This window comes from Calliopsis andreniformis, chromosome 4, assembly GCF_051401765.1.
Source record: "Calliopsis andreniformis isolate RMS-2024a chromosome 4, iyCalAndr_principal, whole genome shotgun sequence".
Taxonomy (NCBI): domain Eukaryota; kingdom Metazoa; phylum Arthropoda; class Insecta; order Hymenoptera; family Andrenidae; genus Calliopsis; species Calliopsis andreniformis.
In genome coordinates, this window is record NC_135065.1 from 5197475 (window position 1) to 5217259 (window position 19785).

Here is a 19785-nt window from a genome sequence, read left to right on the forward strand (position 1 = left end):
TTGCAAGTTTCCTCAGTTATAAACAACGAAACACGTGTCGTGATTAGCAAATTGATGTGTTGTGTTACTACACATGTATATCATGTTTCGTAGTCACAAAGCAAGATTGTAGGTAATTGTAAAATCATGTAAATACATGGATAAATGCACATAAAACACAATATGAATATAATTTGCATAAATATAATAAGTTATTTGTAAAACTCATGTAGAAATTTGAAACGAGTAATTAAAACATATAAAAGCAAAAATATAATAAGATTACTAATTCTTTACTAAAATATTTTATTAAGTGAAAATGAAATTAAAATTACCTTATTTCGTCAAAATATAATTGATATTAAATGATATAATGAAATTCTTATCGTGAAATGATAAAAAAATCTATCTATACTTGATAACTTCTAAAGTATGTTTGTAAGCTTATAATTACTTTTCATATGACTTAAGAAGTAATGTAGATACGGTTTTTACCATTTATTTCAATATAGGTAATGTCATGATTAGCGTGTCCACAACGATCAGTATGATATTACGTAATAACGTTATTAATATAATAGTCGTAATAATAATCGTAATAATTATCATTCTTGGACCTTTAGACAAAAATATAAATTACAATCTATTTTATTAAATCTGTAAAATATCAAGAAGTTTTGGCTCTGTTAAAAAGAGATTCACAAAAAGAATAACAATAGAAATAATATTAGTCTTATTCATGGAGATTCTATTTATCCAGCTTTGTACAATTCTGAACCTGAGAAAATAACGTTACTATAATTTAATATGTATTATGACGAAATGCATTAAAAACAGTAAAAACAGTTTGCAATTGTTTCAGGAAAACTTCAGGCACCTATATTAACGTAGTTGTACAATAAAATAATTCTTACAAGTAGTATGTAAATATCTAAAACATTAGTAATGATTTAAATAAGGATACATCTTTATCTGGAATCTCAGAATTCGTCACCTTACACCATAGTTTACAAAAATTTCCTTTCTGTAAAATATATATACGACATTCTTGTTTACTTGCCTGTAATATTCTAAATGTAAGAAATGCAATAATCCTGATATAAGCATTAAGCTGATCGAGTTTCCTAAATTGACTGCAGTTTTCTTTCTTATAGTGATTGACTGATATGAAAATCCTGCTCTTTTTTCAACCGAATAAGCCATACATGTTTAAAACTTTTAACAGTTACACATAAATATTTCAGTTTCATGTATGACCCCGTTTGTCATTTAATCAGAATAAATGAAGAATTAACCATCGATTGATACGGCAGTTGTCGGAAATAAAGAAAAACTATTTATTGCCAAAAGTTCCTGTTTTAGACCATCACAAAATCCCGCCCGGTATTAGATTTTTCACTTTCTGAACTTTCACTACCTTCTTCACCTTCTGCCAACTCAGGTGAAAGATCCTTTTTTTCTTCACTAGTTGAAATTTCTTCAACTTGAGTACATTCTTTAGGTAATTCCTTTGTACTAGAAGTATCTTCTCTGTAAAAAGTAGAACAAGTATGCATTAGTTATTCTGAGGTTACAATATATATTGTTTTGAGAAAATCTGTTGGAGCAATAAATTTTTATTGTCTTTGGTACTTCACAATTAATTAATTTAAGTATAACTTACGAATGTGTTGATGGTGCTTCTTCCGAATCAGAATCCTTTTCCTTCTTTCTTTTCTTTTTACTAACTTTCTTATCATTTTCAGATGTAGAACCATAATATTCATACTAAACGTAAATATATATATATATATATAATTATTTTATGTAAGTAATATCCTGTGTAAATAATATAAAATTAAAAATTGATACAAACTTGATAAAGTGGCCAGAATGAAGCAAAGAATCCAACATCTGCTATTAAATTAGGCAGAAGCCAAAGATGGCATCTGCCAAGTGTTGGGACCCAAAGAAGACAAAACACAATCAATCTAATAATTGCCAGTGCCAAAATGAATACTAGTAAACCAGCAGCTGCAACACTTATATAATATACACCATGACGGATTGTTAAGGGCCACAATGGAAACAGACAGACACCAATTGCACCTAATACTACAAGAGTTCCAAAGAACCAATAGTACACTGGAATTGGTTCATATATCCAAACATAAGCATCATTGCAATCAACAAAATATTGTTCCATGTGCATTTCCAAGCGTACCTAAATCAATAAATGTTCGCTTAAGATCTTTTCTATTTTAATATATTTTATTATGGAATATCTTAACAACAGGATAGACAGTACAAAAAAATATTTAAAATATAATTATAAGATTAATACAATATAAGCAAAAGTTTCTTTTCAAAATTCTCTTCCTCAAATTTCATTCAATATTTTTTTAAATAATTGTTTACACATCATTAGCTTATATGTTGTACTTGACACGCATCTACGTATGTATGTATATATTAATGACATAAAAGATTCACATAATTCACATATCTAATTCATTACTTATGCATACAAACTGTTAATAAAAACAAGGTACTATTATCAAATTATAGTTACAAATAAAATGTAAAAAGAACCACATATAATATAAATAATTACAATACTAAAATGCACAAAAAGGATAATAATTATGGTTCATTTACCTAATATTATAGACATTACTCCAAACCATTGAATTTTATCATTAATCATGCATGATGATGATGACACCACTATAAAACCTCATTTTAATGTCAATTACAACATACAAGGAAAAGATACATATTATATAACATTGAAAAAAGATTTAAGATCACTAATACTTGACATCTTTCTCCTATAATATTTCAAAACTATACCCTTTTGAAAATATCTTTCAAAACTCACTTTTGGTTTCCTTTTCTTTTCCTCTGTTTTCTCTTCATTATCTTTTCCACCTGTTGCATCCTTGTTTTCTTTACATTCTTCTTTATCTTTTTCACATTTCTTTTCTTTCTTTGGGTCCTTAACCTTCTTTTTTATTCCACGTATTTTACATAGTTCTTCCTCAGAAATTACTACCTTTTTTGCTCTATGAAAGAATTTATGTCGTAACATAGTATCAAGAAATTTTGTAACTTGCTCCCGTGCCTTGAATTTTGTTTTGCTCCATGGCGAGTTCTCCAACAAAGCATCCACTGCACGGCTGCCAGTGAAGTATTCAACATTGTGATTTCTGTCAAACTTTGTTTTCTTTGACGGCACATTATTACGGATCCATTTTGCTACCGCATATTCTTCTTTAGATGGTTTATCCTGAACATCTTTAGTCTCTGAAGTTGACACTTCCTATTGTAAAAAAGATTCTTAAACCTTCATGATTGTACATAATTCTACACAAACTCTAATTAGGTATATTTATTTAAATGAAGAAATCCTGAATAAGCCGTTGTACAAATACACATACTGTTTTATGACACTAGATTTTCAGTTAAATGTGATTTACTGCACGTAAAATAACACGAGATAATAAAAATTTCGATGACACAGATGGTGACCCACTATACCGGAATATAAGTGCCGTTAAATTTCTATGTAAAGGATGCATTCCACATAACTGTTAAATTCCCGTGACCGACACAACTGTGTGAATTACGAAAAAGCGAGCCGATTCTAAGATCAATTTATTCTAAAATTTTGAATAAAGAGTATGAATGATGCGTTTGCTACGTCATCCGTCGAACTTTGTTGAAACAGTTATTAACACTGACACACGATTGGGATGAATAAAAAAAAAATGACCGAAGGCAAAAATAAATCTTATCCTCCTGGCCACCGAATAAACACAACGACACACATATACAGTTGAGTAATATCACAATAATTACAGCCATATGCGATGCTTACATCTTTGCGTTTCCTGCTTTTCCTGCGTTCCGCCATGTTGTAAATTCCGTTTTGCGCTTGCGCACTCGACCTTATCTACTCGTTAGCAGAAGCAACAAACGTATCTAGCAGTCTAGCATGTGCTTCTGCGTAACATGCTAATAACTGTATATTCATATAGCCGCCAGCCGGTTCTTTAAATACACATACACACATACACTGTTTCCTTTGTTAACGCAATATTTCTAAATTCACGTACAAATATGAGTTAATGAATTGTTAAACTGATTTCTCTTTTATCTTTTTGCGTCTGTGGACAAATATAGTTTGTAATTTTTGTTAAATATATTTAGTAAGAATTGTACGATCATTCAAAGAGTATGCTACGTCAAACGTATGGAAAATTTCCTCTTCAAACAGATATTTTATAGTGAGTTATGCCATCTAGCGAAAGATATGGTAGTAGTGTTTTAGATTTTAGATGATAATCTGTAGACCTAGCCAGATGACTTGACATTTTTCTAGTAAAGTAATGATATTCGTAGAATATGTAAGCAGAATTTTTGTTGATAGTAATAACAAACGATAGTTAGACATAACAAACATTTTCTGAACATTTAATAAGTCCACTTTTTTTCATCTTTACATCCTGTTATCGATAAAGAAGGAATTTACTCTGATAACCTTTTTCCTGATTTCTTCAACGATGTCATAATAAGAAACTACAATTACAGCCAAATAGAATTAGTATAAATGAAAATTGTTAATTAACGTTTGCAAAAGCATTAACTCTTTTATCAAGTTTTTAGATCAAGTTAACTTAATGTCCAAAGTATGTAATCTAAATTTATGCAGTCGCTAATGATCAAGAAGTTGAAGCTTCATAGCTTGAAACACAGGAAAAAGAAACTTGTTATCGTTGTGCAAATCAGTAACAAAAGGAACTTCATTCCAGCCACTCATTAAAAAATAAAACAAAAATTGAAAATATATTATAATTGTATACTTACTCCTCAATCAAATTTTATAAGTAGAAACTCATCTTCATTTCACACATTTCACTTCCTTTAATCACAAATAATTTTTTAACCGAATTTTTGAACATTAATTAAAAGACAAAAACAATAATCGCAATTTCATCGCTTTTGATTTCGTTTGATACGTTATTGTCAGTATTTTATTAGATAAGAACAGCTCCCAATGACTCCCATAAACGAAATATAAATAAATACCATCAATTAATATATTGCTACATAAAGTACCAAAGAAGCAGCCACGCAAGGCGCTCAAATAAATAACCACATATAAGGTTTCAATAAGTAGCATAATTGAAAAATTGTGATAAATATGCACGCAAAATAATTTCATGCAGTATTATTATACACATGACTTTCACTTCATTTACGAAGTAATATCGCTGATAGGCAACTTTATATTCATGTTTTATTTTACGTCACTTTATTGACATTCATTTCAATGCCTTATTGTTAATAGACACTCATAGATTTATAAAAAATGTCTAGTAGGTATATTTTTAGGTGAATAAAGTGAATAGGATTTTACTGATTAACGCGATCTTTAAAAAAAGTCTTGCATAAGCTGAGAAATACATATGAAACTATTACAATTATATACGAGATCGTATTAAAAAGAAAATGGCGCTTCGAATATTCATGTACGTCTTACAATATGACTGAATAACTATTTTTCAAATTATAAAATTTTCAAACATCCGAATTCTAAACTCCGAATTTTAAATTCTAATCTCTAAATTGTATATAATATTTCAATAAGATAAAATGACTTACATTATTCTTCATGTCCTAGCGTTCGAATTCGCCAACAGAAGAATTCACCTTCTTCTTGGATACCAGGGCATTTCAGTTGCAATAGAAGATCTATAGCAGAAGAAGAACAAAAGTTTCAAATATCTATACGTATAGAAATATAAAAATGTTGTCCAAATAATAAAAAATAATAAAATGATCATACGCAAAATTGACATACAATATGCAAAAAGTTTTCAAAGTAACTACGGTTACCATCCACTTACCGATATATTCCTTTGCTTAGGTGTCCCACACGGCACAATCCACAAATAACATACTTATACGAAAATATAAAAAATCAAACCACAAATACTACGGAAATTAAAACTAGATTGAATAACAACAAATTATACGTTTGTTTTACCGAAAAACTAATAAAAGTCAGGACATGATTCTGTCTGAATAGGCGCGAAGAAACTGTTAGAAATTGCGCTGATACATGCGCAATAGCAATTACGTGACTAGGCGCATGCGCAATAAGTCACGTGATTATGTACATGCGCAGTAACAATCACGTGACTAGGATCATGCGCACTAGCTATGTAATTATGATTCAAGCGTGAGTGCGCAGCGCGGTCGCGTTTGTCGGCGGGAGTTTTAAATATTTGCTCAAGCCCATTATAAATATTAACTGTATAATATTATGAAATAAAATAGTACAGTAATTTCACCTCATGTAACATTATTTCCTAATTAATCGATTTTATTGCTCTGAGATTCTATGTTAAATGCAATTCTACATATTTTTTGTCGATTCTCTAGATGTTCTGATTACCTGGAAAATTTAGAAACACTCACAATTTCCATATTAGTAGAATATTAACTGTATTTTAAAAACATCATTGTTATATAAAATATTTTGCAATATGTGTATAATATAAATATTTCACATTATTTCCAGAAAAATAAATATAGTTTGCATTATGTGTCTTAAATAATGGCGCAAGCTGAAATATGCAAATTTATGTAAAAAAATGAATCGTTTTGCACCTTATCCATTTATATGTGTATCATATTTCTGTAGCAAGCAAGGCCAGTCACACTCTGTATTTTTATTTTGCATAGTTTTTAAATCTTTAAAATCTTAGCTTCTGAAGTACATTGTATAAATTTAGATATAAATTATGTATTGCAGTATAGATACAACGAATGCAATATTGATACAATGAATGCAATATCGATACAATGAATGAAGTATCGAAATATTGATTCTGCTTTAAAGGTAGTTGTTAAATCCATAAAAATCATTTAGAGCCTGTACTGGTGGTTTCCAATTATTACATCTTGGAAAACCTGGTGGTACTGGCGGAAGATCATACTGGTGTCCTACACGGAGAACTAATTCCATTCCTGTAATGTGGTGCCAACTAAAATGACAATGGAGTAGCCACCATCCTACAACAAAAGTAAATAATGTTTATACGAAATAAATATTATTTTTATTATCAGATTTCTATTGCGAAATATTATAATAAGCTACAAGAGTATATTTTTATGGCAAGTAGTAAGTTTTATATAGGATGTAAGATTAGATTCAATTTGTACTTAGGAAGAATAATAACATTCGAGACAAAGCCAACAAACTACTGCTACTTTAATTACCAACAGCAAAGAGATATGTATTTGATGGTTTCTGTTTGAAAAGTTAAACAGTTTACCTGGATTATTAGCCTGAAAACGTATAATAGCATATCCTCCCATTGGAATCTTAACAGTATCTTTACCAGGTGGATTAGTATACTCTCCCTGTTCAAGACGTTGTCTATGTTCAAGTAATACTCGATCTACATCCTCGTTTGTAACATTATTAACGTTAGGAAATACGCCCATAGCAAATACCCTAAAGGAATAACCGTGTAAGTGAAACGGATGATGTAAATCCGTCAGCGGCACTAAAACGTGTCAAATTTAATAAAGTTAATTACATATTAAAATTTATGCAGTAATTTTGTATGAAAAGGTCGAACGAAAATCAGAAATTAACGTTTTAAAATTCGAATGAAAAGTGTTTGAGACTCAGGAATCCATCAGATAAATTCATTTTTAATTTTCTTGGTACGCTTCTAACGTTCAATGTTTCTAACATAACATCGATGTTCCATAAATTCCCGAGCATCAAGTACTCTTCACCAGAATACTTAAACGTATGTGTAACAGCTAAAAATCGAAATTCAAGAATGTGAAATATGCAAAGCCTATACATATAAAAAAATAAATATTACATTGATCGTATATAATCAGCTCCACTACACTATTGAGGTTTGTGTTAATAACTTGAGTGCATGAGCAAGGTTGGGTACAAGTATCAAGTTCATTTGAACGACATATTGTCCGACGACTGCTTCTTTGCGAAATCAGAGGTGAAGCTGGTGTTTCATATGCGATATTGTTGAACATAGATAGTAGTTGAGATCCATCATTTACGCCTGAAAGAAAACAAATTTTTACGATATAGTTTTATATAAGAATTAAACAATATTAGATTTTTGTAATCTTATTATTAATTAGCATTAATATTCGACCTACACGTTCCTTCAATACTTTTTAATCCCTTAGTTGCCAAAAATGTTAATTAACTTTTTTATTCATTTATAAGTTTATTTCCACTATAGTAATCTTCTTCAAAGTTTAAGTAAATTAATACTACTGTTAGTTGTATGATAAAACTCATGTTACAAAAATACGTACTGAAAAACTCAGGGTACGTTTCCGATTTAAAAAGTAACCGACTGTTGGATAGTGTGTAATTGTAGAACCAAAAATTTAATATATGTCTCTCATCGGGTTCAACCTTCAACAATTCATTCTCATCTTCCAAGCTTTCCAACTGATTGACGCAAAGTGCTTCACCTTTAGGTTGTGTATTACAATTTGATGCATCCAGTGAATTGTAGACCTAAGAGATTGACAGAAATCAGTTAATTATTAAGTAAATAAATTAAATTTCTTGTGGTCTGGTCGTATAATAGATCATTCGTTCATAGCATTTTCTAAAATAAAATTCAACATAAAATACTTGTAATTGCTATTGTATAATCTTTTCCAATCTTATTACCATGTTATAGATGCTACTCTTGTTAAAAAATTTAGGTGTCGAATTGTATCTTCATAAAACGTTTTATATTTCATGGATGGTCTTAAGGCATTTTAATTTGAATGAAATTGAAGAAAAATGGATATGATATGGCGCAAATTTTTATATTTCATTATAATCAACGATGATTAAAATAATGAACTCACAACACCAGACGGTGCGTTGCTGTACGCCGGAAGAGGCGTCGGTGGAGGCATTGGAGCATCATCATATCTTAAGATAGCAAGCTGTTGTACCTCCTTCTCGCTGCACTCACCAAGACCACGTACTTGTATCCAATAAGATCTTTTGGGTTGATTTGCATTTAATACACAATCCACTCGTTCACCTGTACACATGTAAAGATGCACAATTGAAATCCTTTTCACATCATACCAATTTCTAGTATTCAAAAGCAACCCTATAAAATTTGAATGAAGATCTCAAAAATTGATCTGACCTGAAGATGTAACAAGTGCGTTCACTTCTACTGGTTTCACGTTTTCACCATCTTGTGCAATTACAGTGCAATTGTGACCCTCAATCGAAAGTTCTGCGAGACACACTGTACTAAATGAATTAATTATGCGCAATCGGTGACGTTTTCCTTCCGTCACTGGAATTATTGCTAGAGGTGCATTACTAGTCTCTTTAGTATCTGGATCCTTAAAAAAATTATATCTTGCAATAAAATTTACCTATAAACTTGTAAATGAATGTTTGGCTGTTTTTATGAATTATAAAAAAAACTCCAAAAAGTTTTGTATTGTTGATAAATGAAGATATATCTATGACTGTTAGCCAAATTGGTGAATCTTACCGTCCAGTTTCCTTTACCATTTATAAGTATGTTTTTAGCAGTTTGTCCTATATCGTGTCTGTACCAACCAGGGAATCGTTCTAGCGATAAATCATGCCACCAGTCTTGCAGAAATATTATGTTATCGTCTATATCGTATTCAGAAATATGAGGATTTTTGGATGGAGGATCTCTAACAATCAAAGAACCACTTTGTCCGTCCATCATATGCGTCGCTACGTGGGAATGGTAGAAATGCGTGCCCGAATTCTTCACTTCGAATTGGTACCTATAAAATATATGAAATCCTTCGTCAATGATATATCATAGACCTAGAATTTCAATTAAATTAAGAAACTATACATGATTTTATAAAGAATAATTTATCTAAAAAAATTAATCGGTTGAATTAAGAAAAGCTTCAAGTTGAAGTTATTCCAGTTTTACCAATTATATGAATTTGAAAAAATCCTTGTACCGCGATATTTTACAAAAATACAATAAAAAAATTTTACACATGAAACTTAGGATAAAAAACTGATCTGTGTACATTGATTGATATTCACCTAAATGTTGTTGAAGAGGGAATAGGGCATTGCGTCAGGTAAGGGACACCATCGTAATATTGATAACCATTTTGAAAAATTCCATGCCAATGTATCGTGACTTCTTGACCTAATACTTTATTCTCTACATCGACAACAATAAGATCGCCATTGCATACCTGTAAAATATGCACTTTGTTTGAGATACATATTCAAGTCTGTAAATATCAATCTGTCAACGTTACCTCCTTGATACTGACAATGAGTTCAGTACCTAGCGAAAATAGTGAATTACATATTTTCTGATAATAACTCCTACCTCAATTAGAGGTCCTGGTAATTGTCGATTAATTGTTGTTATTGTTTTTTCCACTCCGTCGGCTACGATACATTCGCCCTGGTACGCCGGTGTATCGCAGGCACTAAAAATAATTAAAATGTATTCCTCATCACACATGATTCAAATTACGGATGAATGTAGTAAATATAATAATTTATTCATTTTTGTCACGTTTCTGTTAAATAAAAACATGAATAAATAAGTTTGGAAACATAAAGCATTGCTTCAATGCATTCTTCTACAAACAAAATAATACATTTAAATAAAGAGAATAAGATTAAAGTTTCAAAAAGTAGAAAATTGAACGACTGAAGCTTTTTAAGAAAATAGAAAAATATGAATGGAAAACGTGCAGGATATTCATCAAAAAATTTCAGAGATTTTAAGGGTTGACTTTACACGTCAAAATAGGAAAAAAATTACGAATGATAAAACTGCATTTGGAACTTTGTTTCAAAGTTATTAATCACTACAAACGCTCCTTTCGCGTGAAACGTGTCTGACTTGGGACTTATTGTACTGCCAGTGTGCCAGAACGGACACAACGATATCAGTAGAATGAGTTCCAAGTCAGACACATTTTACGGATATTTTAAACATTTTCACAATAATCAATAACTTGGAAACATAGCCTGAAAGGCAGTTTTGTCTATTCATATTTTTATAGTAGAAGTTTCTTAACGATATAACAGTAAATTTTGAATTAAACCTTTGTAAATAACAAAACTCATTCATTCTAAAGAAGTCCAAATTACAGTGAATATAACGCGAAAATTGTGAATAATATAAAGCGATTCTACATGATAAAATAAGACAGAAATCAGGAGAGATTTTGTATTTTAGTCATTCATGTTTAAAAGTTCAAGTGATAAGCGCTGAGATTCTGCAATCTATCATCTCTGTTTGCATTGAACGAGCCTATAACGACTATACAATTATTGTCAAAAAATTGTGCATCTAGATTCTTTTACACTATTGAACAATTATAGTATTAAATGAAACAAAAGAAGAATGCAATATCGAAATAAATGTTCAAATGTTTTAAAGATTTTTACAGAATTGTCTTGAAGTCTTTTTAATGAAATAGTATTAATTAATGTCCTTCGCTAAGTATATTATTACATACCGATTTACTGTTGTATAAAACTCGACAGTAAAGTTGTATTGACAGATCTTCGGCGGTTCCCCATCCTGGCATTGTCGTGCGCACTCCTCAGGCGTAGAAAAAGGAGGTTCACACCCTGTTTGGTCACCTATATGTAAATCAGTATTTTCTTAATCGTCTTGAAATCAAACTTGATAACAACTCACAGCAAATGGTTTCAGACATTCGTCGTTTTCATGAAAAGATAGTTAAAGTAAAACTTAATTCTTCATTTTTGGTCGTTAAGTATACGCTGCCCTCGTTAATTGACTATCAAAATGACATACAGGATGAATCTCGTAACTCTATCACTTGAATTTTCTTTAAACTATTTGTGGCATGAAAACATGTTTCAAATGAAAGCTGTTTGGTACCGAGGGTATGCTTCTTTTAATACCAAACAACTTTCGTTTGAAACATTTTCTTATGTAACAAATAGTTTACAAGGAAATTTAGGTGATACAGTTATTAGACTCACCCTGTACACGTGGTTAATTAACGGAGGTAAGAAGTAACTCATTTTAGGCAGAAATATTCGTGCTATTCATTTAACACATCGGGATTCTAAAAATTATGTTAATCGAATTTATGTATGTGTGGACTAGCAAATATTGATTCGTAAGAGTTTTATTAAATATGTACTTACAGTAAGCCGCTTGTGTGGGAAATATAGAACTAATAGATAATACATAAAAGCACAAAAAGTATAAAAAAATGCATTTATTGATAGTTAACTGGACGTTCATCATTTTTTACAATTATAGTTTTCAGTGTGCTTTCCCTCGATTGACTGGTCGATTTGAGTTATATCGATGACTTTATATTTATGGAAAAACGCTAATTATTTATTATCAATTTGCATTAGCATTACATTTCCGGAAGTATGTTGGTGCATCTTTAATAATACTGTAAAAGCTTATCATTTGAAAGCTTTTCCTCGCTAAGTTTTTTGAGTTACTCAAGGCTGACGTTTAATGCACAAACACAATCTATGTGGATATTATTCGAAAACGGGCCAATTACACAAAACCATGTTTGTTTCAAATCGATGGCATAGTTGCCCTAGAAGAATATCAAAATTCTTTTCCTTAATTACAAGACCAAAATCAATTTTAATCAATTCTACATGAGACATTATAATTTACTGAGAAAATACATTTTAAATGAGAGTTTAAAGTGAACGGACTTAAAGCAGCTAATGTCGAAGATACAAATTAGAGATAATTATAAGTACATTTTATGCATTTCATTTTATGTACCTGAAATTATTTGTTATGTCATTCAATTTGGTTTCCTACTAGTTAAATATAATACTAAATGATAGAAAAATATCATTTTCCATTTAAAAAATATGTTATGAATATCATTAAACTACAGTAGCCTTTGAAGCTATTGTATTATTTCTATTTATTATGAAAGGTACTCGACAGATGTCACAAATTTTAAATGGTGATTCTATGTGCCAAAATAAGACACAAATGAAGATAGAAATTGCGTTTAAGGCTTCATTTTAGAGTTTTTAATTGTTGAGTAATGTGTCTGACTTAGAACTTATTTTACTGAATTCATTTTGTCTGACCTGACTAATGTACGCCAGCAGTAGAATAAGCCTCAAGTCAGACACATTTCAGGCAAATTTTCAGGCAAACCATTAATAATTCTGAAATAAAAACCCAAATGCAATTTCGTTATTCTTAATTTTTCTCTCATCTTGATACCTTTGAATTGTTTCTTAAAGCCTAGAATCACTCCTTAAAATGTCTGATACCTGTTGAGGAATATTCTATATAAAATTACAAAAAATCTTTTGCATATTTTGGCAAACTACTATGATATGTTTAAAAAACAGTTTATCTCAAATTTCAAACATCAGAAACAAGAAAAAAATGAAAATATCCATCTTCTATCCATTTGTTAAGATAACAGTATTATTATTTTGTAAATGTTAATAAAAATGCGTAATAGTAAAGCTCGTCAGATTCAAATTAGTCGATCACAATGTTATAACTCTTGTAAATGAAAATGTAAAGACGATATGTCACACACGATAGTAGGAAGAGTCTGTTTTTTAAATTCGAATTGATCACAGAAACTCAGAAAGAAGGTGTACCTTCGGAGTTAATCGCATAAGGAAAAGGAAGTAATTGCTTTTGATGCTTTGACTGAAAGTGACAATGTTTGCTTACAGCATTGTTATCGCTGCATAATTATTTGACAAATTGTGATATTTGTAATTACCGTGACGCCAAACGTAACTCAGGCAATTATCGATAAATATTCGTTATATGTATCTGTCAGGGTTCAATACGGATATTATTTTATTGTTTGTAATCGACACAACCTATTCGGGAAAGGACAAAGAAACAACATAAAACCGTATAATTCATAAGGAAGATACAGCACTGCATATGTATGTTACATACATTTGTCTTTTCGAAACCTTTTAAAAACAATATTAAAGTAAATATTATTTTATGACACCATTTACTTTCTCAATGTATATAGCTGATGGAAAAAAATACAAAAAATTATCAAATTTACCATTTAACTATATTATTTATAAATATCGATCAGGTGTCCAGCCAGTGCTAAGTTTCTGAGGTATCAGATTCTTTTTTACAGATGACAAAAATAATCTATTTAATACAAACTCAAAATAAAAATACCTCTTAAGAGTCTAGGATCAGATATGTTTTCGTCCTTATATTAGAAGATTTTGAGCTGGGAAAGGGCTCATTCGATAGAGGAAACTTGAATTAAGTACGCTCTGGTCATGATTTAGTCAGATTCTGCTGATGTTCAGTAATATGAGCGTTCAAACTAAAGGAAAAATCGACAAATTCACAGCCATGAACTCAAAGCATTTTTAGGTAATTTAGAGATTGTTCTGAGCCAAATCATGACCAGAGCGCACTTAATTGAATCTTCCTTTATCGAATGAGCCCCTTCCCAGCTCGAAATTTTCTAATATAAGATCGAAAAGTGTAACAGCGTACATCTCGGTTTTTGCCTATTTTGAAATAATATTAAAAATTTCAAATATTTACTCAAGTGCGCAGAAACTATGGTAGTTATTACCGACATAGTAATTTTGTTAGTATTATATCGTTATCAGTGTGATATACTTTATTTTACGCTATATAATATATAAGCAAAAGTTACGTACATATCTACAATACAGAAAACACAAGCAAGTTAGTTACATGTTACGTACACACTTCTATGTTTGTTTTTGTAACCACTTCAAAGATATGAATAATAAACATTTTTATACAGATACATATTATAAGTTTGTTATATACACCAAACTAAATGTTAATTGAAGACAAGTAGTCGAATATTATAATTCTATGCAAATAACAGACTCAGTAGTAAATTTAATAATTTCATTTGATACTTACATTTTACAGTTCTAATACTTTATCAATGAACACAATAAATTTCAATTTCCTTGGATCTCAATTGTATACATTTATTTTCCAATTCTGAATTTCATTACATCCTCCATACATAAATCGCATTATACGTTACTATTTATCGACGCTTAAGTGTGATCAATTACTTCTTTTTTTTTTAAAGTAATTCATTGAATAATTTTAGAATCATTTATTATATTTTACAAATGCCTTACGACATCGAAAATATATTTTTGTGCATTTGTGACACGTAAGTTTATGCAATGACAGAAATATACATTCCACATAAAATTAAAGCAATTTTGATATGGACAATTTATTTCTGAACATGCAATTGTGATAATACATACATTATATATTATATAATGCACAATAAGCAATAATTTTAGAAGACAAACGTTGTGTAAAATAACAGAACAATTATTCTGTATCCAGTGTTTCAAACGTTTAAAAATAATTTCTGTTGTTTTAAGCTATTGGGTGAAAATAAATTTATTTTACATAATTTTAGGTATTACACTTGCAGTTTGGAGATTAAAAATATCTCCATATTTTTCCCATATAATATCAATAGTTCATAAATAATGTGAATCATTTCGATATGAAGACAATACTGTTACGAAACAGTCACACTGATATTGGTTTTATGAGCGACAGTATGATCATAAATTTATTTCTCCAAATGACCGAGTTACTTTTTTCTTCATATTTCATTCTTATCATAATTCACGTTGCATAGCAGTTACTTAATCAGTTTAAAAATATCGTATCGTAGTTTCGTAAATGCATCGACAGTATCATCAATTCCATGCAGTCGGAAGCACGTAGAACTAATGCGACTGGTGAGAATGATGCATAATGTATTTTGTAGTATTCGATACATCTGACAATGAGATAAGCTTAGACGTAAATGGATTGAAATATTTGACTTCATTTCATTCGTTACACACGATTATACAAAAAAATGTACTGTGTCTTTTATATATCAAATTGGACATATGATTTGTGACGAATTTCGATGAATATGAACAAGTTTGTGGCAGCAATACTTCGTACAAAAATACGATTGTACTTCTCTTTAAATCAAACTTTCTTCAATTTATAGAAAAAGTTGCATTATTTATTTATTAAAATAAATATCCTATAAGCAGAATTGAAAAAATGAATAATATCTCGGTTTAACGCAAGATATGCGCCACAGGCATTTAATATATTGTAAGAAATTCATTCCCGGCTTTTAAACATATAAAGATTTACAAAAACTTCTTAACGGTATTTTATATAAACTGCTATTCAACTTATCAGTAAAATCGTATCTCACTCCTCGAGGAAGAAATATTGACCAGCTTTCTTTTGTTCCAGGTCCTATTTCAAAAAGTATATAATTAATATTTCACAATACCTTCAACATTAAAATTTCAATATTAAGTATTTCAAATTACGTACTTTTACAGACTGACTTTTATTGATTCTTGGTCTAAAATTATTTGGATCTCTTCTAAAAGTGATGCCTAGGAGTTCCAAGAATCTGTTCATACCATTTAATAAAGACTGTGGACTATGAGCTGTAGTTTCCAAAGATGGTGTTCCAGAAAATACTATTACACGATCAGCCAAATATGTAGCCATAATAAAATCGTGCTCCACTACAAATCCTGTTTTCTTTGCATGCAATATGAACCTACAATGACAAGACAATCCACAATAATTATTTGATACATACATTATTTCCTAACTAGGGACAGTAATTTTTTACAATAATAACTACGAATGTCTACAATTTTCATTACCGTTTTATCACTTTAGCTGCAACTAAACGTTGCTCAGAGTCCAAATAAGCAGAGGGTTCGTCGATCAAGTAAACGTCGGCAGGTTTTCCGAGACATAAAGCTAAAGCTACTCGTTGTAATTCTCCTCCAGACAGATTCTGCACCTCTTGATCCATAATATCGTCTATTTTTAAGGGTTTCATGACATCCGTCACGAACTGAGGATGTACGTACGCATCCCTGATTTTTTCATGCAATAGTTGCCGCACTATGCCTTGAGATTTAGGACTTATTTTCTGTGGCTTATAACTAATATGAAGCATAGGGATGCTTCCTAAACCACAAAATATAATTAATAATCGATAAACAATTTCTATTTGGAGCACAACAATTGTATTATAAAGTGCATGATAAAAATGAATTATACATGACTCACCTGAACCATCATCTGGTGGTAAATTACCAGCCAGCATTCTAATAAATGTTGTTTTCCCTGTTCCATTTTCACCAAGTAAGACAAGAATTTCCGAGTCAGTAAATTGACCCTTTTCAACGTGCAATCGGAACGAACCCATCGTTTTCGTCATTGCGGGATACTCGTAATGATTCATACGTTTCACTTCCTCCTCGGTCGCACTTTCTGCCACTTTGAAAACAAGAGATTCCTCGCGGAATCTCAAATTTTCTGTTGGGACAAAGCCGTCGAGGAAAATATTTATACCTTCTCTCACAGAGAAAGGCATTGTGACAACACCATAAGCACCAGGGACACCATAAAGACAACATATAAAGTCTGATAAGTAATCCAAAACTGATAAGTCGTGTTCTACTACTATTATGAACCTGTTAAGTTTCCGTAATACCATTAGTTTCATAAAACAATTATAACTATATTATCTGAGTACTAATTGCTTACTTGTCAGGATGAATGAGAGATCGAATTGTCAAAGCGGCGTTGAGACGTTGTTTTACATCTAAATATGAAGATGGCTCATCAAACATAAAAATGTCTCCATTCTGTATGCATACCATAGCACAAGCAAATCGTTGGAGTTCTCCACCAGAAAGTGCGTCAATACTTCTATCGCGTATGTGCATCAAATCTAGGGCAAAATTGTACGAATTTATTAGACATTCAAGATCAATATTGAAATACTGAAACGTATATATGTTACATCCTGTATAATCATATTGTTATATTATTTCTTTCGAACTTACCTAACATTCTACAAATGTCTAATTGATTTTTACATTCGTCCTTCTTATCCAACAGTTGTTGCACAGTTCCTTTAACAGCTTTAGGAATTTGATCTACATATTGGGGCTTAATAAGAGCTTTCAAGTCGTCTTCCAAAATTTTAGTAAAATAATTCTGTAATTCGCTACCCCTAAAATGACTTAAAATTTCTGTCCAGTCTGGTGGATCCTGAAATAATTAAATAAGAAATGCTGTAGAATTCTAAGCAAATTTTTTATATAATTCAATATATAAACATAAATATACTTACAGTAAAACGACCTAAATTTGGCTTCTGCTTGCCTGCTAAAATTTTCAGAGCAGTTGATTTACCAATTCCATTAGTTCCAACTAAACCTAACACTTCTCCAGGCCGTGGAATAGGTAGCCTATGTAATTTAAATGAGTTCTTTGAATAACGATGTGTAGTTTCTTTTTCTAAATTACTAGGAAGGTTGATAATAGATATTGCTTCAAATGGACATTTCTGAAAACATAAATTAGCATTACTTCATGTTTTAAGCAATTATGTGATTGCAACAACATATGCATACATACTGACAAACAGAAAGATATATGCACATATCTCAATGAGAATTGTGTTTCATAAAAACATGAAATAAATAATTGTTCTAACAATGAATCAGTAAATTCACTAGCTTAAGATATATTTACACAAATAAATACTGAAGCATCTCTGCAAAAATACTTTAGTTCTATAAAATTATTTAACATACCTTAACACAAATACCACATCCAATACATAATTCTTCTGAAATTGATGCTATTTTACTATTCGGATTAACTTCTATACAAAGTTTCCCCATCCGTACAACTGGACAAGACCTTTTACATTCTTGCCTGCATCGTTTTGGCTTACATTTATCAGAATTAACAATAGCAATACGAGTCAGGCGGTCTGTTTCCTCCATCGACTTTTTAGGCGGCATGATGATAGTGGCTATCTACTTGCCTGAAAGTTAAATTTAAACAAATATCTAAATTAGGTAAAAACTACTTAAAAGTTAGAATCAAACAGTTTGTTTAAAATGTTACATTATTTATGATTGCATATCTACATGATCAAAACGCATAAAAAATTAAAATTAATTTTTGTACATGTATAAAAATACCTTCTAACAGATAACATAAGTATTGTCAACAGAAACATGATTTAACAAAAATTAAATCAAAATATTAGTGCTTTATAAATTTTAAGTAATCATGAATTTATTTTAAGAGATTGCATTTGAAAACAAGTAGATAATCTTTTAATATATAAAAACGTTTAAACAGAAAACATTGTTAAGTAATTTGAACACGTAAAAAAGTAATTCAACATATGTTTTATCAAAATCCCTATTAAATTCTTATTCCAATTTCTATTAAAATATAGAATAGAAAACAGTAACTTAATTATACAAAAATTCTATAAAAATTTTCATATGCATCTATATTTCATCTAAGCATGTAATACACGAAAATATAAATCCTACTTACACCATGGAATTCTAACCTCAAGTAATTAATGATAAAACATGCTTCTCTATAAGTATTTCAAGAATATATCATACAACTATTAAAATTAATTTATTATATACGTATTATGTCATTAAAACGCAACATTTAATGGACATGCATACAAATATGTACCTGTCAAAACCAAAAACGTGGAGGTAACTCCTTTACAGCTTTTTCAAAGGAGTTTCCGCACTCGCACTCCACCACCACATGCTTCAAGTATAATCATGGAATGCAAGAACATAGATTGTGCACTCAATACTAAAACACAAACCCATTTTGAAAATTCTTTACT

At 30.3% G+C, this 19785-nt stretch overlaps 3 protein-coding genes across 5 annotated transcripts; all 3 read right to left on the minus strand.

Moving 5' to 3' along the window:
* Positions 1–518: 518 nt before the first annotated feature.
* Positions 519–3996, minus strand: Trp1 (translocation protein 1). Its single transcript, XM_076376713.1, has 5 exons — positions 3839–3996; positions 2840–3280; positions 1835–2182; positions 1643–1746; positions 519–1509 (listed from the first exon to the last, which is right to left on the minus strand). Exons 1-5 carry the CDS (start codon positions 3872–3874, stop codon positions 1338–1340), a joined length of 1101 nt encoding a protein of 366 aa, XP_076232828.1. The 5' UTR covers positions 3875–3996; the 3' UTR covers positions 519–1337.
* A 2682-nt stretch (positions 3997–6678) lies between these two features.
* On the minus strand, positions 6679–12331 carry LOC143178243 (uncharacterized). Of its 2 annotated transcripts, none has more exons than XM_076376773.1 (11): positions 12194–12331; positions 11530–11656; positions 10383–10485; positions 10085–10242; positions 9540–9807; positions 9180–9384; positions 8887–9068; positions 8335–8542; positions 7869–8072; positions 7305–7538; positions 6679–7041 (listed from the first exon to the last, which is right to left on the minus strand). In XM_076376773.1, exons 1-11 carry the CDS (start codon positions 12294–12296, stop codon positions 6863–6865), a joined length of 1971 nt encoding a protein of 656 aa, XP_076232888.1. In that variant the 5' UTR covers positions 12297–12331; the 3' UTR covers positions 6679–6862. The 2 variants fall into 2 exon arrangements, with proteins under 2 accessions (XP_076232888.1, XP_076232887.1); XM_076376772.1 differs by having other exon boundaries at positions 9180–9417.
* Positions 12332–14993: 2662 nt separating this feature from the next.
* Pix (ATP-binding cassette sub-family E member 1 pix) lies at positions 14994–19720 on the minus strand. Of its 2 annotated transcripts, none has more exons than XM_076376698.1 (9): positions 19623–19720; positions 18707–18942; positions 18241–18456; positions 17951–18158; positions 17649–17835; positions 17169–17575; positions 16754–17066; positions 16410–16644; positions 14994–16328 (listed from the first exon to the last, which is right to left on the minus strand). In XM_076376698.1, exons 2-9 carry the CDS (start codon positions 18917–18919, stop codon positions 16281–16283), a joined length of 1827 nt encoding a protein of 608 aa, XP_076232813.1. In that variant the 5' UTR covers positions 18920–18942; positions 19623–19720; the 3' UTR covers positions 14994–16280. The 2 variants fall into 2 exon arrangements, with proteins under 2 accessions (XP_076232813.1, XP_076232815.1); XM_076376700.1 differs by lacking the exon at positions 19623–19720 and adding an exon at positions 19470–19589.
* Positions 19721–19785: the final 65 nt, after the last annotated feature.